Genomic DNA, 27,059 nt, shown 5'->3' on the forward strand with positions numbered 1-27,059 from the left:
CCCCTCACTTCCCCTCCCCTCACTTCCCCTCACTTCCCCTCCCCTCACTTCCCCTCACTTCCCCTCCCCTCCCCTCAAGTGAGGTGAGGGGAGGGGAAAGGCCTGTTTCCACACTGTAATTCATCTAATCCCACCCCAAGCTGCGAACAGAAACTGAGTGTTTTCCTTTGGTTACAATATGAGTTGTGAACCACTCCCTTCCATGGTTCTGTCTGTGTGAGTACGTGTGATTGTGTGTCCGTGTCTGTGTGTGAGTGAGTGAGTGAGATTTCCCCCTCACCCGCGCGGTGTTCCATTGATAAGCGATGTAGCCAGTCTCTGTGACAAAGCAATCCCTTTGGGACACTGTCCTTCCTAAACCTGACCCCCAAACCCCCAGTGACAGCTCGACAGTGTGTGCTGAAAGGCGTACAGAGGGACAGGCAGGAGATGTGAAAGCCCATCACTCAGCCCCAATGATTAGCAAACACATTACTGCCAGGCTTTTAAATAATATTTTTCGGATCTCATTTCCCAAAGGATTGGTTGTTATCTCTCCGTGAGTTTGGAAATATTTCCAAGACATGATTTTTGTTCTCGAAACGGAGAATGCACAAATTTAATTCCACTCCTAGTGCAGTGTGTTTAAACCCTTTTTCTAAAGCCCTGTGTGTAATGTACCTTAATTTGGAAAAGTCGTCTCACTCGGAACTGGGTGAATGAATGTGGGAGTTAGTTCAGCCCTCGGGCAATTTGTCGGTGTGCAGCCGCCTCTGAGAGGTTGCAGGGACGGACCCCAAGCAAAAGCCGGCTGCTTCTTCTGCACCTTTTAATCTGCTGAGTTTACCCCCGCCCTTGTAGCTGCCTGGGTAGCTGCCTGGGAATCTGGAGCCCTTTTGCCTTGGGTGGGGGGCGGGGTTGTGGTGCTGAGATGGGCCGTATTTCCTCCCCCACCCCCCAAATCGGAGAGTGAGTGAGTGAGTGAGTAATTCGCGCTGGCGTCATGTCACTGCCTGCGGTTGCTGGTTTGGGATTGGAGCTCCTGTGGATGTGGGGTGGGGAGGAGGCTCTTGTAAAGACTGGGATATTGTTCGAGCTGCAGCACACACTCGCAGCTCACTCCGCACTGGGGTAGGTGGTTGGTGTCTCTCTGCTTTTGTACAGGGCTTCCCCCCCCCCCAGCCTGGATGGTCTGCCCGGCTCAGTACAAGGGGCCGGAGCGCCTCTCCGGAACCATTCGGCCCACCCAATTACTTCTGTCGGCTTTTTCCCAGGAGCTAAACGATTAGTCCCACTGTACTGCCGTTCACAATTCCCCCCCATACTACTTTTAGGCACAGATTATTTTGGACTAAAAAGTAGCTTGCGTTTTGGCTTAATCTGTGCAGCATTTTTTGCTAACGCTGTGCAGCAGAGCTGTTGGTTATGTTGTTTATTTAGGAGGGACGTCTTTGTAGATTTTTTTGTTGAGGAAGGATAGATCGTTATGTGCGAGCTTGTTGCAGTAAATTGGGGAGAATAATCATTGTCCTTAATTTGTTTTTGGGGGCCAGGAATTTTAAGTTCTTTAAAATGTGCATTCTGATATATCCCAGCGTTTTTACGTGTCTGTTTGCTTTTTGATAGTTATTTCAAGTTGGAGTGAAAGGGAATGGATGTGACGTGACTGAGCTTGGCTGGATATCAAGTTGTTCATCATTCAGTGGGACCTTTGTTGCGATGAGGCTTCTTTGGAGACCTGACTCAGACTGAAGCTTTGGAATCAGAGCGCAAAACAATGGACGAATCCATTCTGCTGGACCTGCTGGAGTGTCCTGTGTGCTTAGAGCGGCTGGATGCCACTGCCAAAGTGTTGCCATGCCAGCACACCTTCTGCCGGCGGTGCCTGCAGGGCATCTTAAACTCCAGGAGCGAACTGCGCTGCCCAGAGTGCCGAACCCTGGTGGACTGTGGCGTTGACGAACTCCCCACCAACATCTTGCTGGTCCGGCTACTGGACGGTATCAAACACCGGCCGAGGAGACCCGGCGGTGGTGTCAACGGCAACAACAACGTCAATGGCACTGCCAGAGTCCAAAACAACGGAGCCATTACTGTTCCCAACTCTGGCACCACGTTGCGGGATCTTCAGAGCATTCACCGAGTGCAGGCACGTAGCCCCCCAGTCAGGGTAGGTTAACGGTTGGTTTGTGGCTGCACGCCACGTTAATGTGTGTGTGATTAATGCTAAACCTTTGGGGGATGCAGAGTGCTTGCGTGTTGAAACTTTGACCATTCGCTAGTCATTTTGGGACAAGAGTGCATGCTTATAAACCATCGCTCTTTGCATTTTGAGGTGTGACTGGTCAAATAAGCATAAGAAATTAATGAACCTAAAATATAAAAACAGGGAAATGCAATTCGGGCTCCAAGTTTGTTCTGTCATTTAGTAAGATTGCAGACTCGACTGTGATCAAGAAACACTGCTAACGTAGTGTTTGTTCAAAAGCGCATGGCATTAATAATTCCTTTAACTTCATCAAATCCAACCATAATTTATCTGTGCTGCTGCTGCATATGTGCATCGAATGTAGATCTGGCTCTGTGGTTTTGAACAGCTAAACTTTGGGACAGCATGTTCCCAGAGCCTCCTTGCTGCATTGTGGTTTTAAGGTAGGCAGTGCTCTCTTTACGCCGGTTAGTTTGAACTGCAGCTCCACCGTCCAAGGGAACATTTGGGTTTTTGCATGGCAGCACATGCAGTTCTTCTCGAGGTTAACCTTAAAATGAAACAGTCGAGAGAGCTTGACTGGCAGCTTTTAACTCCCAGCCAGTTTAAGATGCAACACATTTTTCAGGAGATGGGCACTCTACCCACTTCCTTCCAGTCCTATGAAAATTATCTTTGTTGCTGGCATTGCTGCACTCAGCAATCACTGTGCAGACGGGATATGTCCCAACTTACTTGTGACTGGGCAATTTGAGAAATGGATATCTCTCCCATTAAAGTTCCCATATCAGCCATTCTACTAAAAATAGTAAGCAACACCGTTCCCCCATTTGATGCAGTTCATCAGTGGGATGTTGCCACTAATGATTTCCCATTTATTCAGCCCTGAGAAATATCATTCTCAATTCTATGTACTTTGAGTGAAACTGGCTGGCTAATCAACAAAACTGCATCTCATAGATTCAGCAAAGCTTGCTGATCTGCTCAGCTTCCGACTGACTGTTAATTTGTGTGTCTTTTGGCACTAGTGATCAGATGGTTAATAGACTACTGAATCCACTGAGAACCGTGCACTTCAACTCCTGTAAAATCCCAAGGGTGACTTGCAGCTGCTAAGCTGCAATTTGTAAACCATGCAATATTTGAGTACTGTTATACAGTGATGTTTATCTCTGCTACGGTTCATGTACTTCTTACCAGAGTTATGGAGTTCAAGATATGTCAATGAATATTGTAATCAGTATGTGTGATCTAGCCTGAGGGAAGTGACCCAATCTCTTGCGTTTTGAATGCATGTTTCTGTGCCAAGATTTGCAATTTTTGGTCAGATGGATCAACGGCTCTATTCAATTACTGTCCCTGCCTGAGTGGGCCTTCAAATCTCAATAAATGGCTCCATGCTTTATTAAATCTGAAAGAGCTATGGGTTTAGCACCCCTGACCTTGCAGCTAAGACTGGGATTGCCTTATTCCAGAAACACAGTGCCTTACCTTCTATTTCACCAGCTAAATTGATGAATACAGAATTAGCTTGCTTTGTGTGCCTGTCCCAGACTGAACATTGTGTGCAAACAGACTTTGAAAATGCCTTGGGTGTGATTAACATCTCATGTCTTTATCTAGCTCTGATGAAAATATTCCCCTGACATCCAGAGGGAACTAGCATGATAGGCTTATCGCCAGTGGTTGGAAAATGTTCCCTTTTATCCCTTTGGGGAAACGGCATGTGTTGTGGAATCTGTCTGCAAGAATTTATTTAAAACAAGCTGAGAAACTATGACCAATATTTGCATGAGAATGGTTGTTACCTGTTTTACCTGTGCGATCAGATTGGAAGTTAAAAACGATTCATTTCAGGACCGTGATGTGAATGTTTAAAAAACGTGCACAAATATCACTCAAAAGTAATTTTTAGACTGCAGTGTCGACTAGGTGGAAGTTGAGTACTGCAGCAGTGTGTGTTCACAGGTAGTTTCATAGTGTCACCAATGGAAGGTTCATCACCTGTAGTATAAAAGCCTCAGCACCTTCAGATGGAAGCTGCGTTCCTGCATTTTTTTTATTAGCAAGTTTTGGTCCTCTGATCTCCTGATTGACAGTAATGCCACAGGCAAAAGTAAGCTTTGATGCAAGAATTTCAGTTTAGAGAGAGTTCACGGTTACCCATTGAGAGTCCCTTTTTAGCCTGACTACAGCTGTATTTACATTTCGAAAAGGACAGTGGATGAAGAACCTGTGGACCTCACCATTATTAGTAATGCATACTCGCCGACTGTTTTAACAGCAGTCGAAATCTACCTGTGCTTCTGCCCAGCACCTCACATTTGATCATGCTGCAGGGTAATAGTGTAAATTGGAGAACTTCTCAGTGCACCACTGTCAAAATCCTGGAAACTGACCTGAAGCAGAACTTGGTCAGGCATCTAATTACTAAATGGGAGCAAAACTACAAGAGGCTAGGGATCCAGAAGTGGGTAATTCACCACCTGACTCCCCAAAGCCTGTCCACCATGTGTAATCAAATATTCCCTAATTGCCTGGATGGGTGCAGCTCCAATAACAGTCAAGAAACCTGACGGACAAAGCAGCCCGCTTGATTGGCACTGAATTCACATTCACTGTTTTCACTGCTGAAGCTCAGTAGCAACAGCATGAGCCATCTACACGATGCACTGCAGAAATTCACCAAAGCTTTTTAGATAGCACTTTCCAAACCTACCACCACTACCATTCAGGATAGAGCTGGAATCCTCTCCCTAATCTGGTTGCAGGTGTACAGTAAACCACATCGATTGCAGCAGTTCATGATGGCACTCACTGCACCACCTCAAGGGTAAACGGGGATGTGCAAGAAACACTGGCCCAGCCAATGCAACTCGTGTGAATAAAGCAAAAGAAAAACCTGCGTGAAAATATAAAATTCCTTTTCAGATTTTACTGGAAAGGTAGCAGTGTTCTCCCTTGGAAAAACAGAGGACCAGGTAGAACAGAATTCACTCCAGCAAATTCTTTCTCAATCTCAGATTGGGCTCTCGCAATCAGTGAGATGCCTGAACCTGTCCAAATAGCTCCACCAATCATTCAAAATGCCCTGTGGAACTCTGGATTCAAATAAGAAGACCCATGTGATGCATTGAAAGACAGTTGTACCAGTTTAGCCTTAAACCAAAATCCCTGCCCTCTGGTCTAGACCATTTTCTCAATGTCTTTTTAAAGACTGGGTATCGAATGCAGAGGTCAAACAAACTTATACCACCATTAGTGGCAGCTTTTGCAGGTGTGTTGACTGGTCACATCCTGAATTTATGTGCTGTGAATAAGCTGGTACGTTTGGAGAAATGAAGTTAAAGAGTCATAGAGATGTACAGCATTGAAACAGACCCTTCGGTCCAACCTGTCCATGCCGACCAAATATCCCAACCCAATCTAGTCCCACCTGCCAGCACCCGGCCCATATCCCTCCAAACCCTTCCTATTCATATACCCATCCAAATGCCTCTTAAATGTTGCAATTGTACCAGCCTCCACCACTTCCTCTGGCAGCTCATTCTATACACCTACCACCTTCTGTGTGAAAAAGTTGCCTCGTAGGTCTCTTTTATACCTTTTCCCCCCTCACCCTAAACCTATGTCCTCTAGTTCTGGACTCCCGACCCCAGTGAAAAGACATTGCCTACTTATCCTATCCATGCCCCTCATAATTTTGTACACCTCTACATAAGGTCACCCCTCAGCCTCCGACGCTCCAGGAGAAACAGCCCCAGCCTGTTCAGTCTCTCCCTATAGCTCAGATCGTCCAATCTAAAGTTCTTGCTTTTGTTACCAAGGTTTCCAAACGTGTTGAGTGTTTGAGATACTGTACCAACATATCAGTTAAGGAGCAATGCAGGACATAATCCATTACAAGATATATTCACATTTTAGACACCTTTGCTACAATGACTTGCATTTCTAAAGCACCGTGAAAGAAGCAAAATGTCTCGGAGTGCTTACAGGAGCAATCATTAAATAAAATTTCATGAAATCACATTAAATCACATGCAAGGTTAGGATAGGTGACCAAACGCTTGGACAAAGAGAGCATCTTGTAATGGAGAGAGGTAAAAGATGGAGAGATTTAGGAGGAATTAAAGTCAAAGAGCTGATGGCATGCTCACCAGTGGTTGAGCAGTACAAATGGGGGTGTTCAATTGAAGTATTGGAGTCCACAGATATCTGGGGGTTCTGGTGTTGGAGAATGGGTGAGGTGAGATCATGGAGGTGTTTGGCTAGAAGGATGGGAATTTTATGACTGGCATCCCAAAGTAAGTCAGTACACTTGGACAATATGTTCAGAGAACATAGCAGAATTTAGCACAATAGTGTTTTGGATGAGTTAACATTTGATTGGAGAGCATTGAAATAGACAAAACTAGAGATAATGTTTTTTTTTATTTATTGTAGTCGCATGTACTTAAGTACAGTGAAAAGTTTTGTTTTGACAGCATATCATAGTAAACTAGGACATAGATCATAGGGTGTTTAGAGTGAGGCATACACGGTACAACTGCACAGGAGGTGTACAAAACAAGGTTGACATTAGCAAAATCAACATTATTTGTAGTTAGTGTCCATTCAGCAGTCTAGTAATGGCAGGGAAGAAATTCAGTGGCATGTGAGCTGGGACAGAGTCACACAAATAATATTAGAGGTGAAAGTAGACAGATTTGGTGATCTTGAATGTTCTTAAATATTTTTCAAGTCTGAATATTTAGAGTCCCTTTTGATATATATTCTTTAATTTAGGGAGATTGTAGTGGTACATGTCTGAGCATATTGTTCATATGAGCGAGTGGCAGAGGCATTTCAGCAGAAGCTCCTCATTGTCTTCACCTGATCAATACTATATCGGTATGCATGATCCCCAAAGATCCCTACCCTCCACAAGAACAGGTGGCAAATACAGAGTGTCTGTCATAGTGGATTATGCCCGATCAGAAATTGAAACAATAGAAAGGGCACTTGCCTCCCCCACACACACGACACTCATTCTTTCTCGACATCCTTTATAGATTAGCAGATTTCACGTTAATGTCAACCTTTAATTTGTCTGGCCATTTTCTCTAATGTAATTAAACACTGTGTGGAGTGAAATCCATGGTTGCATTTTAAAAATAGCAGTTCCACCTTCAAACACTCCCAAGCAAAATATTCCAGCAACTAATATTCCGAGGTATTTGAGCACTACTGGCTTTGAAACTGAAATCCACATGTTTGGGTACTGCAAATGTTTTCATGTTACTGGATGGCAGTGCTTTCTGAAGCTACTCCGAAATAGTAAAGCTATTTGCATACTTCTGCGGTTAGGATCCTGACTGTATGCATTGTACAAAAGGTTTATGAAGAAAAACCGTTCAGGCAAGTGTACAGCTACTTCAAGAATCATAATATAGTTGGTGTAAATAAATTTACTATCAATAGTACATGTTTCTATTGATGTGCAAGGCACAGTCTGGCTATTTATTGCAAAAACAATGGAAGTGGAAATCTTGAGTTGTGTAAATAACTTTGCAGGGGAATGGTGAAGAACCACACCATAGCTGAACCATGTTTTTGAAGTGTATGGAATTTAACGCTTCTCAAGTTTAGTTCCTGGAAGGACGTTGTTTTGGCTTTGTCTCTGACGGTAGATCCTTGATGCTGGAACCTACATCGATAGATCTGTTATGTGTTCCATTCGCTCAGATTGTTTGTTTGAGAAACACCTTCACTGGACAGGATAAATAATAGGCAGATGCACCTGAAACCTGCTCAGCCATGAAGGAACTAGTAAGGCAAACACTTCACTATGGAGTTCCAGCACCCCACTCTTGACTCTGACCTCCAGTATCTGCAGTTCTCCGTCTTGCACTCCAACATCGCAGTGGCAGCTGAGTATTGGTGTTGACCTTTTTTAGCAGAAAAAATCTATTGTCAAAATAGATTAAATGGAATAAGCTCTTGAACCTGTGGTTGCAGTAATTATTAGGTTGTCATGAGGCTACCAGTCAATATTGCCGTTCCTGCTCTGAGGGAAATAATGATTCAGTTGCTTACTGCAAATACTAATGTAAAGGAGGAAGTGTTCTTCTCAGACTCTAATCAGATTTATTTCCTGTTTCCTACTTCTTTATAACACTGGAGATAATGGCAGCACTTAAAAATAACAATGCCTCCGGGCTTTGCATTAATGGCAACTTTTGTGTTTTTCACAGGAGACTGTATTGTTGCTTCTCTTATGCCTGTCTACGATGTGTTGCAGCACTGCATTCTCTGTTCCTTTAATTTGCAGTCTGTGCAACTTCAGTTGACGTTCTAATCATGCCATTAATGTGATAAAATGTCCCATAAGACTTGACAGCTGAACTTTGTTTCACTCAGCCACTTGAAATAAAAAAAAACTTGGTCAAAGACTTGGTTTTTAAGGAGTGCCAGAAGAAAGGAGGGAGAGGCAAAGTGAATTCCAGAGCTTGGGGGCTGCCACTCGTATAGTGATTAAAATTAGGCATGTGCAAGACGTCAGAGTTGGAAAGGTGCAGATTCTTGGAGACGGTAGAGCTGGAGTTGTGACAGAAATAAGAAAAGGCAAGACCATGGGGGATTTGAAAATAAGGATCAGAATTTCAAAGTTGTAGCATTGGCAGAGTGGAAATGAACATAATTCAATGAGCATGCTCCCCTTTGGCCATCAGCCTCCTATTGATCAGTGCCAACCTCGCTGAAACAATTAGTTTTTGTAACGCCTGACCACCTACCCAACAAAAAGACAATTTTGGCCTTTTGAACCCTGTGTTGGCATTGAGAATAAGCTATCCAATCTACTTCACTGCTGTTGTTAAATTTCTCAGAAAAGTTTTCCTTTTCAAATTTTTATCCCGTTTTCCTTTGAAATTATTAATTGAATTTGCTTCCAGCACCTCTTTAGGCACTCCATTCCAGAATGTGCTGCTTTAAATTTAAAAAAATCTTGTTTCTCCCCCACCCCCCTGGGTTTACTACCATTATCTTAATTTTGCTGCTACTTTGCTTCTTGGATATGTTTGATTTTAAAACATAGGCAGTATACGGTGATATTTAGTCATATGTAGAACCTTTTTATAGATTCAAGGAATACTGTAGCAGTGCAAAAAAAATATTGTCTTGGCTTTCCTTACAAAGACTGCAGATAACTTTTGGACCTCTCGATTTAATGCTGGAGTAACTCTTTGCGCACACATTTATAGAGATGATCAATTAAAGTAAGTCACATCATTATTTAGCACCTGAATTCTTGGCTTTGAATGGTCACAGGCAATATTCACTCCATCAATTTAGGCACTTGCTTTTTCTTGCGCTCACCTATCTGTCTCGTTCTTCCCTAAAATATAAAAGGTCCATTTTTATAGAAACTGGGATGAGCCATTTAAAACAAATCCCTGTGGATTTCATCCTGATGGGATTCACAATACCAGATTGTAAAAGGGGTGAGTGCATAGATTTGAAGTGGTTTGCAAAAAGAAGCAAGGGTGTTATGAGACAATATTTCTTAACACACTGTGCTTATGTTGTGGGATGCTGTGCCTGGAAGGTTCAATTGAAGCATTCGTAGAATCCCTACAGTGTGGAAACAGGCCCTTCAACCCACACACAAGTCCACGCTAATCTTCCGAAGAGTAACCAACCCAGACCCAGTCTCCTACCCCATTACTGTACACTTACCACTGACTAATGCACGCATCCCTAAACACTATGGGGCAATTTAGCTTGGCCACTCCACCTTAACCTGCACATCTCCGGACTGTGGGAGGAAACCGGAGCACTTGGAGGAAACCCATGCAGACACATGGAGAATGTGCAAACTCCACACCGATAGTCACCCGAGGCTGGAATCGTACCAGGGTCCCTGACGCTGTGAGGCTGCGGTGCTAACCACTGAGCCACCGTGCAGCCCCTGAGCCGCTGAGAGGTTGGGCTGGGGGTGGGACCGTTGCAGTCCAGCAGAAAACAAAACAAACCCACCGACTCTCCCACCGTCAGAAAAGGGAGGAGGTTCAGTCCTGGGGGTGATCCACAGCAGTGTCACCGGCAGAATCTGACTGTTGGGAGCACTGGTGCCCCCGCTGGTGCTTCCGCAAATTGCGGGACAATGTGAACCTCCGCCCACACTGAGGGCAGGTGAATGGCCTTTCACCAGTGTGGACTATCCAGTGGACCAGCAGTTAGGAGGCTTGGGTAAATCCTTCCTGCACTCTGGCAGGGGAAGGGCCTCTCCCCCATGTGGACTCATTGGTGCGTCTGGAGTTGGAAGGAGCGGGTGAAGCCCACCCCACACTCTGAGCAGGCGAGCGGCTTCTTCCTGGTATAGACTCGCTGGTGAGTCAGCAGGGCGGAGGAATAGCTGAAGGGCTTCTCGCCTGTGTGGACCCACTGGTGGGCGCCGCGAATGGGAGGAGTGGGTGAAGCCCTTCCTGCACTCGGGACAGCTGAACGGCCTCTCCCCAGTGTGGACCCACCGGTGGGCCAGCAGGTTGGAGGCCTGGGTAAAACCCTTCCTGCATTCGGGGCAAGAGATTAGCCTCTCCCTGATGTGACTGCGCCGATGAGTCTCCAGGGCACATGGGACACTGAAGTCTTTCCCGCAGTCACCACACTCCCACATTTTCTTCCTGGGGTGGGATTCTGGGAGGAAACCGGAGCAACCGTAGGAAACCCGCGCAGACACGGGGAGAATGTGCAGACTCCATGCACACAGTCACCCGAGGCTGGAATTGAACCCAAGTCCCTGGCACTGCGAGGCTGCAGTGTTAACCACTGAGCCACCGTGCCGATCTGTAGTGCTTAATCACGCTGGTAGGAGGCATAATAGGTGAATGGTCTCCTCCTACACAGTCACATTTTGGAGATTTTACGAATTCAGTATTCCTCGAAAGGGTTTGTATTGAAGCTGGTTTTAATTCAAATCCTCAAGTATAAATACTGCAAACAAATGTGTTGCTGTTAACAAGAGGCAGAAACAGAATTGGTCAAGGATTTTCTTCCTGGTATTGCAGAACTTCCTGTGGTGTTTAAACACCTCAACAAAATCCCATTGCTGAAGCAGTTGGTGACACAGTAGTAAGCTGAGGATAAATTGTCTCTTTAATTGTGTGGTGTGAATGGACTGCCCATTTGTTTCTGTGTTTGGCTGCTGCAGTAACCTTCCATTCTGCAGGTTTTCATTGGCGGTTCGTTTGCTTTGTAAGTGCTTGCGTGAGAGTCCTATATTCGTTCATAGAAATCCTTAAATGTAGGCCATCCCCAAAGAGCTGCTTTGACATGCAGTCAGACAAATTTAACACCTGAATGTCCAAAAACTTGGACACAGCAAAGTTATAAAGGGAGGAGAGCACAAGGTGAAGTACCATAGTAGTTTAAGGATAGAATTTCAGTTTTAGCATCTTAGAAGTTGAATGCAGGGATGCTATTGGTATGACAGAATAAGTCTCTTGGTAACCTGACCTGATTTTGTTGATTTATTCAGACGGTGTGTATTTGTGGGCTGGGCCGTCATTTCTTGTCCGACCCTAATTACCCCTGAGAAGGTGGTGCTTAGCAGCTCAGCATCAGGTGTTGTCAGCTAATGCTACTGTGAAGCACCTAGAAATACTTTTATACCAGCAAGTTAAGGCTGATAAGGTTCAGAATTTAGTTTCCTGTTCTGCATTGAGACTTTTCATTCATGGATTGAGGCAGTCATGCTATATTGAATGGTTTATCTGGAAATCAATTGTCCTCGATGAGAGCCAGCTATTCTACCTGTCCAATACTCTTCCATTGACTCAAACGTCATCAAATTGGGATTGTTTCACCAGATGTATCTACCAACACAAGTTAGGTCATTTACTCTAACAGTGAAGATTTTGAGGAAACAGTCCAAATCTCTTACAAATTAAACATGGCACAGTTTAAGATGTGAACTGTACTAAACCATTTTGAGGTCATCTTGATTGGTTTGTCTGTGAACTTTTGTCGCCTGTCTATCTGCAGAAATGAGGTTTTTAGTGGTGTGCCAAAATGCTCTTCAGACCTTTAGGAATCCATATGCATCTGGCAGTTATTAATTTCTCCGTCACTGTTGTATAATTTTGAGTTTGAGAAAATCTGACCAAAATGGCATTTGTGCAATATTTACAGATATTTTAACTTAAATTGTTCTAGTTTGGTGAAACGTGTATTGAGAGTTGAGTGAATTGGATAGCAGCCATATGTATTATTTAATTCCAACCCTCCTTCATATCAAGTGGAACAGTTTGTACAGAAAGGGAATGCTGTTGTTTTTGGCAATTAAACTATACTTTTGAAATTTAGTACAGTGTTTAATTAGCTGTTAAAACTTGAGGTGGGTGGTTCGGTTTAACATTCATCCCAAAAGGGATGAGAATAGTTATTCAATTTATCTTTTTATATTAACAAATAAAGTTGTGTAGCTTGAGATCACAGCTCTTTTATTTCTTCATTCTGGACAGTGGGTTAAGTGGATAAAGGTTGTCTGCAAAGATCCAATAGGATTGAGTCACAAACTTTCGATTTCCTCAGCAAAGCTATTTGGAGCCAACAGCCCATTCTCGTGGTTTCTGTTTAACAGCATGAAAGGCATTGTTTGTCTATTTGTAGTCATACTACACCTCAACCACACCTCAATCACATAAGGTTTGAAAGAAATATGGACAATGAGCTACAGCTATTGATATAAGTACCTGTATTTACAAATGGGTGGTTTTCAATGATACAGACGTTCCAGCCTCCTTGGTTTGACATAAAGTCTCTGGGACGAAACAACGTTTGAAACAGTGGATAAAAGCAAATTACTGTGGATGCTGGAATCTGAAACCAAAAGAGAAAATGCTGGAAAATCTCAGCAGGTCTGGCAGCATCTGTAAGCAGAGAAAAGAGCTGACATTTCGAGTCTAACTGACCCTTTGTCAAAGCTTTGACAAAGGGTCAGTTAGACTGGAAACGTCAGCTCTTTTCTCTCCTTACAGATGCTGCCAGACCTGCTGAGATTTTCCAGCATTTTCTCTTTTGGTAACATTTGAAACAGGACTGAAAGGCAATGTCCATGTCTTCAAAATTCAATCCTAGCATAATGGTTGGTTCTAACAGATGTGCTCCATCTGGATAGTTAACTGTTGTAGGATGATAAGCATTGTAGCTTTGCTTCAATAGATTGTCAAAATGCTGCACATAAATTTCCTTAAAATTTTCTATTTCTTTCTACCTCTCTCTGCTCCTTATTCTTTGACACAGTTTTGTTCACCTGCCTTATTATCTCTGCCTTTGGCTCAATATGAAATTTTGATGGTAAATCTTCCTGTGAAATACCTAACTGTATTTAAGATGCCATGTGGATGCAGGTCCTTGACGACAATTCAGTAAATGTACAGAAACTAGTTAATTGTCTGCATCAAGACTCATTAATAATAAGTGGTTTACTGTACATGAGAACATGCACGAGATGGGGTTATGATTGAAAAATTACTGGAGAAGTGTAAATAGTTGGGTTTACTTGATTAGAACAGGCCTCACTTTCTGCTTGATTAGAACAACATCAAGAGTGACCAGTTTGATGGCCAATGCTTCAAGCAAGGCTAACCGTAGAATATCCTCGACAGTACCAAATTGACAAGCCCACCTGTCCTGTCATGGTCCCTGCTTGTTATATACATGGTGGAGGTTCAGTGAAAGAAAAAATTTCATTCCTAGTGCATGTCTTCAGGACTTCCTAAAGTGCTTTACAATAAATGAGGTACTTTTTTTAGGTATTGCAACTATTGTAATGTGGAGAACACAGCAGCCAATTTAGACACAGTGGCCTTGCAAGCAGAAGATGTTAAGGATTGGTTGATCTTCTGATGATACTGGTTTATGGACTTAAAAGAAAGTCCAAAAACTTCCTTGCACCTTTTTGAAAGAATGCTGTGTGGTGTTTCTCATGGCCATCCGTTAAGGCATTTGGGATCTTGGCTCGGTGTTTAAGATGAAGCTTTCGATAGTGGAGGTCTCACTTGGTACTGTTTGAAACACATCTTAATACACTCAAGTCTCTGGAATCCATAACCTTAAGACTTGCAGGTAAGAGTGTAGCCCACTGAACAACAGCTGACATACGGTAACCACAACTCTTGGTTAGCTTGTGGCTCAGGTTCGGCAACACTGATTTCTTTTTGAGGTTTGCTGCACAGTTTTACCCTTCACAAATGCAGGATTGTTTACTTCAGTTACTGAAAAGAAAATGTACTGAGCAAAAAAAAACTGCCATAAACGTGAAGAAATGTTTGAAACACTGAATATTCCCCGTTATCCGGAAACCTTTCGTAAGCTGAAAATGGCATAGAGTAAAGATGCATGATTTATATGGGATAAATTTTGCTATTTTTCATAAAAGCAAAAATTTTCTTCGGATTCATGAAAACAGGTACTAATGTAGCTCTTGCGTAATAATGAAGTGGTGTAAAGCGAACATTCAAAAAGCAGGGTATACGTGTTTGCTCACACATACGTGAGCTCGATAAGATGGAATGCAGGTATTTGACTTTTCTCCCCAACTTGAGCTACCAGCATGCCCAAACAAAATAGGTAACATTTAAAAGTTCAATTTAAAACACCTGGACAATTGAATATCATATTGCAGGCACTGATACCTTGAACATTCTCCTCCTGTTAATGTTTCTTAAAAACAAACTGTTATTTGCTCCTTATTCAAATGAATTTAAATAGCAGGAGGATCAAGTAATAGATAGGACATCTTTGAACTCTTGCATGAGATGTTCCTGTCTTTTTGTTCATGTCAGACCACACACCTGTGGCCAAGTGGGTGGGTGACTTGCTCCCAGGCTTCTCATTGTGCTGATACTTGGACACATTTGTTAGTTATTGCCGAAGCACTTCAAGACTTGACCCTGAATTATTGCCTGAAGAGCCCTGGTGATGTTGAAACTGCCTTGTTTATATTGTGGAGGCAGATTTAACAGTTCAGAAATACAAGGAAGGAAATCGATAATGAATAAGACGTGGTTGGAAGTTGCAGCTTTTACTTGGTGAAGTCCCCACATTCCTGATGAAGGACTTCTGCCCGAAACGTCGATTCTCCTGCTCCTCGGACGCTGCCTGACCTGCTGTGTTTTTCCAGTGCCACACGTTTTGACTTTGGTTTCTAGTGAGTGAATCTTGCAGATGAGCTGTGGGAACGTTAGGCTAGGATGCGGAGTTGTGCTTAGAGTGGCCAGAACTGATGGCCCCTTTTATGGTTCACCTGTTACCACACACACACTATTACTTCTGGAAGTGAAAAAAGAAAATTGCTTGTTTTGAAAGGTCCTCCATGTACATGACATTAATAAACCTATTTTCCATAATAGCCTGTCATCTTGCAAAGGTTGTTCCATGCTTTCACCTGTGAAACTAGTATGTTGGTGTCCAAGTCCAGATTTCACCTTATTCCTCCTGTGTATGAATGTTGTCCTGACATTGAGTGCTTGTGTCAGGGGAAAATAGATGAATTGTAAAAAATTAGTATGCAGGGATAGCAAGTTTTAGGTTAGCAAGTTCATTACTATTTATTGCAATGGAATTGAGTGCAAAAGTAGGGAAGTTGTGATTTCAGTTATACAGGGCACTGGTGAGGCCTCTCCTGGAGTATTGTGCATTACACTTAAGAAAATATGCAAATGTGTTGGAGGTGCTTCACACAAAGTTTTCCCAGACTCTCACCTGAAATGGGAGGAAAGATTGGCACAGGTTAGACTTGTATCTATCCAATGGAGTTTAGAAGTGTACAGGATCCTCAGGAGTGTTGACTGGCTGGATGTGAAGAAAATGCTCTTTCATGGGAATGAACTGCCAGAGGAAGTGGTGGAGGCTGGTACAATTGCAAGATTTAAGAGGCATTTGGATGGGTATATGAATAGGAAGGGTTTGGAGGGATATGGGTTGGGGGCTGGCAGGTGGGACTAGATTGGGTTGGGATACCTGGTCAGCATGGACGGGTTGGACCAAAGGGTTTGTTTCCATGCTGTATGACTCTATGGGAAAATCTAGAACTCGGGTTAATTATTTAAAAATCAAGGGCATTTCTTAAAAACAGATAAGGTGAAATTTTTTTTCTCTTGGTGGGTCAGGAGTCTTTGGAGCCTCCTTATTGTAAAGGCGATGGAAGAAGAGTCTGTAAACGTTTTCAAGACAGATTCTTGTTGAAGGTCAGCAGGCAGGAATATGGATTTGAGATTCCATCGGGTCAGTTATGGTGGCACTGGCCTGAGGGACTGACTGCCTTACTCCTCAGAATTCAAATGGAGATTTGAGAATGAATAGTATGGCTAGCAGACAAAAGTGGGTACTGCAGATGCTGGAAACCAGAGTTTAGATCAGAGTGGTGCTGGAAAAGCACAGCAGGTCAGGCAGCATCCGAGGAGCAGGAAAATGAACATTTTGGACAAAAGCCCTCTATTCCTGATGAAGGGTTTTTGCCTGAAATGTCAATTTTCCTACTCCTTAGATGCTGCCTGACCTGCTGTGCTTTTCCAGCACCACTCTGACCTAGACTCTAGTATGGCTAGCGCTCTAGTGAAGTGAGGGAGCACTTGATACCTGAGATGGCTTCCTTCAGATGGGTTATTAAATTGGACGGATGCAGTTGATTGTAAAATACTATATCAGGTGAGCAGCAAGTGTTTGTAGTACCCTGCGTCAAAATATAATATTCTACTCTGCTAAAAGCTGATTTATCTGGTTTAAATCTCATTGCTTTGTGGGAGCATGCCATGTGCAAGTGGCTGCCGTTCTCCATGTGACAACAGTGACTACACTTAACAAGCTCTGGGATATCATGAGGTCTTGCAAAGGCGCCTTCCATAACCTAGTTCTTTATTAACCTCAAAGCTGTTGATCTGCAGGAGTGAACTTGTGGTTACAAGCCTCTGTGCTGTAGAATGACATATGAAAGACCAAAAGGTGTAAACAGAGATTCTTTTAACTTTATTTTACTGTGCAGTTTCTTTGGAGGTCACTGCGTTAGGAAGGATGGGAAGCTGATGTTGAGCAACAGTAGCCTATTGTTTAATATACAACTGTAATGTACCCAAGGCTTTGATCGCAAATTCATGGAGCAGTATCCATTTCAGCACCACCCATTGTTAGTTAGGGGTTGGTTTTTACTTAATGCTATAAATCCAAAAAGTTTGCAAAGATTAGCTGTCATCTGTTTCGTATACAAACCAGCTAGCTCTGGGCGACAGGTTCCAGAGGGGTTAAACTATAATGTGCTCATTTAAGGAAGGGGTTTGGTTGTTGTTACGAAGTTAATAGTAGAACTCTCTGTCCTGGCTCATTATTTTCAGGTGTGGTAATCTCACCCTGAGGATGTTTGTGTTTAAGAATTTTTTGACCTCTCCTTGCACATTCCTCCTGTCAGTTCTGAAAAGTTAGGGGTAGGCGAAGAGGGCTGGTGATGGCTGAATACGAGGCCATTGTTCTAAAGACAAGCAAGCAAACATCTGTGAGAATTGTTACCGAATTCAAAGGCTTTGTGAAGCATGAACTGACGTGAAAAGACAACATGCTTAGATTTTAAAATGGTCTGAGAGCAGACAAAGGACCCATTTGATACGATAAGCCTGTATACCCCCTATGTTCTGTAAAACAGATGAGGCTTTTTTTTTCCGCCTCAGAGGGTCATGAGTCTTTCAAATGCTCTTCCTCCAAAAGGTGTGGAAGCAGAGTCCTTGAATGTTTTTAAGGAAAAGATAGATAGAGTCATGTTAAGCAAAGGTTGAAAGAGGCAACGAGAGAGGAATATAGAGGCAGAATGCAAAATGATAATTCGGATGCATATGTGGAATATAAACACCATCTTGGAACAGGTGGGCTGAATGTTCTGCTTGCATGCTATCATTTAGACTCTGAGTCTAAAGGCTTGTAGGCTGAAGTTATGCTCCAGCAACTTCACCAATTCAAGGCTGATTCTCCTAGATCCGGTTGTTCTGAGATAATGTGTGTTTCAGCTATAATGTCGCTGAAGAATTAGGGAATGGTATTTTGGAGAACGCTTACCTCTGTTGGCAATAGTGTGAATTCAGTGGGGATCGATTTGCGTGGTTCGTTCTGCCCACGTGCCAATGTCTCTGTGCTGTTCTGCGCATGCGCAATGCTAGTGTCAGTCTTTGTGCTGTACTGCGCAAGCGTTGATATCAGCTGCTGACAAAGCAGCTTTCTATGAGAGGTACTGTACAGAGGACAGTTCTCTTACATTTTTTAAATGTACAGTGTTAAATATACTTTTGTTTCGTCAATAAGTATGATTTCAACCTTCATTCAGGCTGTGCTATACTCTGCATTAGACTTTTGGGTGATTTTTGAGCGACTGTGAGTGATGGTCTTTTGCTGGTCTGCCCCCAAACCCACTTTTCCCATAGGCTCCATTATTTCCATTAAACAAGTTTTCGCTAGATTAGATTAGTTTAGATTAGATTCCCTACAGTGTGGAAACTGGCCCTTCGGTCCAACATGTCCACACCGACCCTCCGAAGAGTAACCCACCGAGACCCATTTCCCTCTGACTAATGCACCTAACACTATGGGCAATTTAGCATGGCCAATTCACCTAACCTGCACATCTTTGGACTGTGGGAGGAAACCGGAGCACCCAGAGGAAACCCACGCAGACACAGGGAGAATGCGCAAACTCCACACAGACAGTCACCCGAGGCTGGAATCTAACCTGGGACCCTGGTGCTGTGAGGCAATACTGCTAACCGCTGAGCCACGCTAGAATGCAACTACGGCGTTATAGGAAAACTGCCTGTACTGTATCGAAGGAGTCTGCATGGGGGAATCCTGTCTTTTGGGGTGTGACTTAAACAGAGGTTCCATGTGCTGTCTCCAACAGAATTGACACAAAGATCTTGAGGCAATAACTTTTGAAAAAGTGCAAGATTACACATCTTTGCCAATATTTATCCCTTGCCCAACATTATTCAAGTAGGTTATCTGGTTGAGGCACAATTGGTGCAAGCAGGAAAAATTCCCTTTAAGATTATCCAAAAGAGCGAAAATAACCAGCAAGAGTGCTGGGCATAATGCAAGGACTAACATGGATAGTTGAAGAGAATGTTATAGAATTTTGCAAAACCATCACTTAGCTCAGGAATGATTTATTTATAAGAGTACAGATGTTTCTAAATCTAGGTTTATGCAAAAGAAATGCTGAATTGCACAAAGAGAGTGGGAAATTCAGAAGTCAGTGGAGCAAATGAGTCAGAGACAACCAGTTGCAAAGTTGAGAGGAAGTGTGTCAGCCATGTAGGCAGTGAAAGACAAACTCCCAGAGATGGTCTCAATTACAGCAGAGATTTGTTTTGGTTACAGTGACAGATCAACTGCTTTGTACTCTCCTCTGACCATCTGATTGCCCTCTCGAGGCATCGCTTCCAGCTACCTGATGGATCTGTGAGAATGTTGATTCAGGCTAGATCAGCACCGTATTGAACATCTGGCAAAATCAGACCATTCAGTTCATCTGGTCTTTCCTGACTCTTTGAAGCAACAATCTAATTAGTCCGCTTCTTGTGATATTTTTCCCATAGCCCTGTTAGTTCTTTCCTTTTGAAGTGTTTATACAATTCCCCTTTAAAGGTTGTTATTAAATTATCTTCCACCAGCCTTTCAGTCAGTGCATTCCAGGTCATGATAGCTTTTGTGTTTTTAAAAAGAGAGAATCTTAACTTTATCCTGCTTGGATTTTTGTCTCTAAGCTTTAAACCTGTTTTCCCTGCTCATCGGCCTCCCTATCAACTCCACCCTTCATAATTTTGAATCTCTCTCTGTTAAATCTTCCTGTAATTTTCATTACTGCCCTAAAGGTCTAATTAATCTATGAGAACAACGTGGCCTCAGAAAATGTGTTCTTTTCATTTACGATAGGCTCTTCCTGCCCCACAGTTCCACCCTGCCTCACTGTCTTTGGACACAGCCTCACTAATGTCCAGCTGATCTTGCAGAAACTGATTGAAGGCACAATTTTTTTTCTTCTCAAGCTGAGACATGCCAGTGTCAGTCACACCGCCCTGTGGCCCAACATTTCAACTCCCCCTCCCACTCTGCCAAGGACATGGAGGTCCTGGGCCTCCTTCACCGCCGCTCCCTCACCACCAGACGCCTGGAGGAAGAACGCCTCATCTTCCGCCTCGGAACACTTCAACCCCAGGGCATCAATGTGGACTTCACCAGTTTCCTCATTTCCCCTTCCCCCACCTCACCCTAGTTCCAAACTTCCGGCTCAGCACTGTCCCCATGACTTGTCCTAGCTGCCTATCATCTTTTTCCACCTATCCACTCCACGCTCCTCCCTGACCTATCACCTTCATCCCCTTCCCCACTCACCTATTGTACTCTATGCTACTTTCTCCCCACCCCAACCTCCTCTCACTTATGTCTCTGCCTGTATTCCTGATGAAGGGCTTTTGCTCGAAACGTTGATTTTATTGCTCCTCGGATGCTGCCTGAACTGCTGTGCTTTTCCAGCACCACTCTAATCTAGTGTCAGTCACCTGTATCACTGAGCATTGTAGCTTCCCCCTTAACCTCAGCAGGAAGCAGTGGGGAATGTGTATTGCAGTTTGATATCTCGAGTTATCCTGTCCACTCAGTCTTGCTGAGCAGTGTGACACACTCCTGCTTTACATCATTAGGACAGGCATTCCGTACTCAAAGCCAAACTCGATGCAGAGCCCGAGATGAAATGGGTCCATTCTCAAATGTGAATGCAAAAATATGATTATGTATTTACAGGCAGTTCTGGGATAACACATGTTTTGGCAGTGTGATTTGGCTATAACATCGCTAAAGAATGGTATTTTTAAGAACACTTATGTCCAGTGGGAATCACTTTGTGTGCTTCGTTCTGCACATGCGCTGATGTCCATGCAGAAGCCTCTGTGCAACTCTGCACATGCGCTGATGTCCGGGCTGTTGTGCGCCTGCGTAATGCCAGCACCAGTCTTTGTGCTGTGCTGCACGTGCGCCGGTGTCAGCTGCCGACAGAGCAGCTTTCTGTGAGAGGCACTGTACAGGGAGCAGCTTTCTTACATTTTCTAAATGTATGGTGTTTAATTTTGTTGTGTTAATAAATATGATTTCAACCTTCATTCAGGTTGTGTTCTTTGCATTAGACTTTTGGGTGATTTTTGAGCGATCGTGTGTGATTTTTATTTTGCTGGTCAGCCCAACTCTATTTTCCACATTGGTCCTGTTATTTCTATGAAGCGATTTTCTATTAAGCAAGGTTTCATTGGAATGCAATTACAGTGTTGTAGGAGAACTACTATATGTCCATGTCATGTATGGAATATTTCAAGGTGTATGGGTTTGATCTTGGGAACACCATCTGGGTAGGCTAAAATGGCTGAGGGGGTGGGGTGGGTAGGGTAGTTGGGGGAGTTTTGGGAAAGGGGTGGTACAGATTTTCAAAAGGCCAGAACCAGGAGATGGAAGGGTCTAGAAAGGAAAAGAGTTCAAAGGCTGTTGAAGGGTTGGGTAGGGAAAGACCAGTGAGGGGTTTGGAGAACAAGATTTTCAATTACATAAGAACATTGAACATTAGAGTGCAGTTCAGGCCCTTCAACCCACAATGTTGTGCCGATCTGTGGAACCAATCTGAAGCCCATCTAACCATCCAAAAGTGGCCTAAACAATGTCATGTACAACTGGAGCAAGACCTCCCAACTCCTGTACTCAATACTCTGACCAATAAAGGAAAGCATACCAAACGCCTTCTTCACTATCCTATCTACCTGTGTCTCTACTCTCAAGGAGCTATGAACCTGCACGCCAAGGTCTCTTTGTTCAGCAACACTCTCTAGGACGTTACATTAAGTGAATAGGTCCTGCTCAGATTTGCTTTCCCAAAATGGAGTTTATTTAAATTAAACTCCATCTACCACTCCTCAGCCTATTGGCCCATCAAATCAAGATCCCATTGTAATCTGAGGTAACCGTCTTTGCTGTCCACTGCACCTCCAATTTTGGTGTCATCTGCCTATTTTGGAATATTGCATACAATTCTGGTCTCCTTCATATCAGAAGGATGTGAAACTTGAAAGGGCTCAGAAAAGATTTACAAGGATATTTCTAGGGTTGGAGGATTTGAGCTATAGGGAGAGGTTTAATCGGCTGGGGCTGTTTTCCCTGGAGTGTCGGAGGCTGAGGGGTGACCTTATAGAGGTTTACAAAATTATGAGGGGCATGGATAGGATAAATAGACAAAGTCTTTTCCCTGGGGTGGGGAGTCCAGAACTAGAGGACATAGGTTTAGGGTGAGGGGGCAACGTTTTCATGCAGAGAGTGGTGCATGTATGAAATGAGTTGCCAGAGGAAGTGGTGGAGGCTAGTACAATTGCAACATTTAAAAGGCATCTTGATGGGAATATGAATAGGAAGGGTTTGGAGAGATATGGGCTGGGTGCTGGCAGGTGGGTCTAGATTGAGTTGGGATATCTGGTCGGCATGGATGAGTTGGACCGAAGGGTCTGTTTCTGTCCTGTAAATCTCTATGACTCTATGATAGCAAACGTTGTCCTCTTGTTCAAGAAGGGGAGTAGAGACAACCCTGGAAATTATAGAGCTGTGAGCCTTATGTCAGTTGTAGATAAAGCTCCACATTTCCACTGTACCCATCCCCTGCAGTTTCCTTCCCCATCCTATACATCTTAAATCTTGCCTAATTGCATCATAATTGCCTTTCCCCCAGCTTATAACTCTTGCCCTGCGGTATATACCTATCCTTTTCCATCACTAAATTAAACTTAACCGAATTGTGGTCACTATCACCAAAGTGCTCACCTACCTCCAAATCTGACACCTGGTCGGGTTCAGTACCAAATCTGATGTGGCCTTGCTCCTTGTTGGCTGGTCTACATACATCCTGCACACATTGGACAAAAACTGACCCATCTAAAGTACTCAAACTATAGTATTCCCAGTCAATATTTAGAAAATTAATGTCCCCCGTAACAACTACTCTGTCACTCTCTCTCCTATCGAGGATCATCTTTGCTATGCTATCCTATCCTCTACATCTCTGGAGCTATTTGGAGGCCTACAGAAAACTGCCAACAGGGTAACCTCTCCTTTCCTGTTTCTAACCACAGCCCATACTACCTCAGTAGACTAGTCCTCAAACGTCCTTTCTGCAACCGTAATACTGTCCTTGACCAATTGTCCCACACCACCCCTCTTTTATCATTTTCTCTGTTCTTACTGAAACCATTACAGTACATGCTTTCAGGAACATGACTCCAGTGTGTCTTAACTACACAACTTGATACAACAAACAGCTTGTGTTTATGTAATATGTTTTTAACATCCTCCTTGGGATGTTGGCATTGTTCATTTCTTGTCCATCCCAGATTGCCCAGAAGGTAATGTTCTGTTGTGTCACATGCAGATCAGATGAGGTGAGGATGGCAGATTTCTTCCTTTAAAGGTATTACTGAACCAGTTTGGTTTATATGACAATCAATAATGGTTACATGGTCCCCATTATGCTAGGTGCTTTTAATTTCAGCTTTTCAGTGAATTCAGATTACACCATTAGCCATGATTAGATTTGAACACAGGACTCAAGAACTACAGGCATTCTGGGATTGCTAATTGACATCCTGAATATGAAACATCATGAAGCACTACAAAGGAATGTTACCAATCAAAATTGGGACCCCAAGGACTGAGCACAGGAGATGTAGTGGACTTTTTGTTTTGCTTGAATAGATGGAAGGGAAGGGTTAGAGTAATCTCTGGAGGCTTCAGAGAGTTTCAGCAGCAAAGGAACTAAATTGGGTTGTAAATGGGCAGTGGTGTGATTAATGATGAGCAGGACTCAGTGCAAGGCAAGATTTGGTTTGATATGTTTTGTTACTATAAGGATAAATTAAGAGTTTTTGTCTCCACAAGTGATTATTTTCATCTGAACCTGAGTCCCATTATTTGGATTGAAGAATTTTGAGATTTGTCAAAAATTCAAAACCAGGTGGACAAACTATATTGGGAGGGAAGTGTCACCATGCCCAGAACTGGACATGTGCATTGTGTGCCCATGATACAATGCTGAGAAAAGTACTGGGCCTTTTCAAACATCAGTGCTGTCAAGAAGTGATGCAACAGGCTTGTTATTTTGTAAGCAAATGTGGGAGCTATTTTATACATGGAGGCATGGTGGCTCAATGGTTAGCACTGCTGCCTCACAGCACCAGTGAGCCGGGTTCGATTCCTGCCTCGGGTGGCTGTTTGTGTGGAGTTTGCTCCGGGTCCTCCGGTTTCCTCCCACAATCCAAATGTGCAGGTCAGGTGAGTTGGCCACGCTAAATTGCCCGTAGTCAGGGGTAAATGTAAGTTTTTTTTTTAGATTACTTACAGTGTGGAAACAGGCCCTTTGGCCCAACAAGTCCACACCGACCCGCTGAAGCGCAACCCACCCAGACCCATTTCCCTACATTTATCCCTTCACCTAACACTGCGGGCATTGGGCACTAGGGTAGGAGAATGGGTCTGAGTGGGTTGCTCTTTGGAGGGTCATTGTGGATTTGTTGGGCCAAAGGGCCTGTTTCCATACTGTAGGGATTCTAAAATAAAATTTAAAAAAAAACATAGCAAGGTCCCACAAATGGCAGCAGCAATTAGTCTTTTGTGTACTGGCTTAATAATGGCAAAAATAATTGTTAGTAACTGTTAGAAATCTAATGGCAGTAATCCAGAACTAGATTGCCAGCAAGGTGTGAGAGATGTAGATATTTGCATTTTCACCCAACACACTTAGCCATGCAATCTGTTATTCACCTTATTCAGAGCTTATTGCTTTGGGGTACATTGCAGCCAGGTTGCATGATCCTGAACAAATTTGTTGTATAGAGAAATCTCTTTAGTAGTTGACCCTTGGGGAATGTGGGAGTGACTGATTTCTGAGTTAAGGAAAGGTAGACAGAGAAACATAAACTAAATTCCAGGGATAGCTGAAGGAATTTCTGTGTGAAGTGAATGTTCGTCAGAGGCCAGAACACAGATCAATCACCGTTCTGTGTTTGTGAGGAACGTATTTAGTCAGCAGGAAGCTTCTGTACTAAATAAGCCTCGTGATGTGAAGAGCCGCTTCCATGTAATTAAGCTGGGTGCAGTCAGTTCCCATGAAAAGCTACTCTGTTCTGTTTAGATCCAGTGAAGGTGTCCTGGCAGTGGGAAGAGAAATGCTACCGTGAATAGTGTCAGTCGAATCTAAATTAAAAATCAAAACCGCTCAAGTAAATGCTTTTGTGTGAAGTTTGTTTCAATAATTAAAAAATAAGAAAATAATTGTAAGTTTTGGAGGACCTATTAGCTTTTGAGTAGAATTTTATTGGAAAGCTGAGGCATCCTGCTTGTGGTTTTAATCAAACTTTTGAACTTCCTGGGAGTTATATTTTATCTATGTTTTACCTTTCAACTTGTTAAGTCAAGATCTTTTGTCTGAATGTTTTCCAGTTGCTTTAATGTTCTTTCACCTGTTTTGTGAGCCCAGCCCTAAACTGATTGGGTGAGGAAGCACTGCTGGCCTAATGCAAGGTAGTGGCCTACGTAGTTGCATCTTGATACTCCCAAAGATGAGGCAGTTTCTCATGAAGGAGGTAAATGTAACCAGTTTAGGTTTGCGGTGGGAGCATTGGTAAAGGTGGATAGATCTCTTTCGGATGTCTCTTTTGTGAGTGTCTTGAAAGAGGAAGGCACCCTTTCTTTGTCAGTGTCATTAATATCCAACAAAATGTTGGTTGTTAGTGAGCTTTAGCTGGTTTATTTACAATATGTATGAAATACTTTTGGTATTTAAAGGAAACAACAGTGCATTGCATAATGTGGTGGAGACTGCCAGTCTGTCAGGCTGGCTGTCTTTCACCTTTTTTGTTTTGAGTAAAAGCTAAATGCAGAGGAACCTCGATTATCCGAAAATCAGATTATCAAGGTCACAAGGTTCCGATGCTTGGCTAAGCCATGTTACTTGGCATTCGATTATCCTGAATTCGATTAACCGAACAAAATACTCTCTGCCCGTGTCTTTCGGATAATGGAGGCTCCTCTGTATTGCCACTGCTGGAAACCTGAAATAAACAGAGAATGCTGGAGAAACACAGCAGGTCTGACAGCATCTGTGGAGAGAGAAACAGTTCATGTTTTAGTCCCCATTATAACTCTTCAGAACTTCACTAGCTCTGTTTTTCTCTCCACCTTGCTTTTCTGTTAAGTTTTATGTCTAATTTACTAACCTTAGCTAGCCTGCCTGCAAAAGATGCTGATTCATGCCTGTATGCTTCAATAGTCTTCAGCTAATCTGCAGTCTGCATCCATTTGCAAGATTGAATTTAAAACTGAGATGGTCACCAGGTTAATTGACTTTGGAGGCTCTTCTCTTATCACCCAGAATCCGTGTGTCTGAAATGTGCAGTGACTGCCGCTGAATTTCAGTTAGGCTTGTTGTCTTTCTCCTTCCCTGGTATGGGCTGCTAAGATAAATTAGTGAAATATGGCAAACATTTCTTATTTGGAATTGTCTTAGCTGCCTCAGGTCTGTTCTGGACTAGGCAATTGAATTGCGTATTGGAATCTCTGACGTTGAGTAGGATATGAACAGCAGTGTTACATGGACATGATGTGTAGATGTCTTTGTGTTCTCTATGTTAAACCATGTAATTGCATTAGTTGCATTGCATAATCCTTACTGCATTGGTTACAGCACTTGAGAAACATCTCCATTTCAGAACAGTTAAGGATGGGGCAATAAACTTAACCTGATTGATGTTGGCCACATACCCCAACCACTGCT

The 27,059-nt window shown here is 43.2% G+C and overlaps 1 protein-coding gene across 4 annotated transcripts in view; it reads left to right on the top strand.

The window, feature by feature from the left end:
- The first annotated feature begins 195 nt into the window (after positions 1-195).
- Positions 196-27,059, top strand: part of sh3rf1 (SH3 domain containing ring finger 1) — a 155,302-nt gene continuing 128,438 nt past the window's right edge. The window contains exons 1-2 of one of the 4 annotated variants that reach the window (XM_043703587.1): positions 196-216; positions 1,606-2,149. In XM_043703587.1, coding sequence (XP_043559522.1) covers positions 1,757-2,149 — 393 coding nt within the window. In that variant the 5' untranslated portion in view covers positions 196-216; positions 1,606-1,756. Of the gene's footprint in view, positions 217-1,005; positions 1,111-1,605; positions 2,150-27,059 lie in introns of those variants that run through there. The other 3 variants (XM_043703607.1, XM_043703578.1, XM_043703596.1) reach the window with 3 other exon arrangements.

This window comes from Chiloscyllium plagiosum, chromosome 2 (genome assembly GCF_004010195.1).
Source record: "Chiloscyllium plagiosum isolate BGI_BamShark_2017 chromosome 2, ASM401019v2, whole genome shotgun sequence".
In the NCBI taxonomy this organism is placed as follows: domain Eukaryota; kingdom Metazoa; phylum Chordata; class Chondrichthyes; order Orectolobiformes; family Hemiscylliidae; genus Chiloscyllium; species Chiloscyllium plagiosum.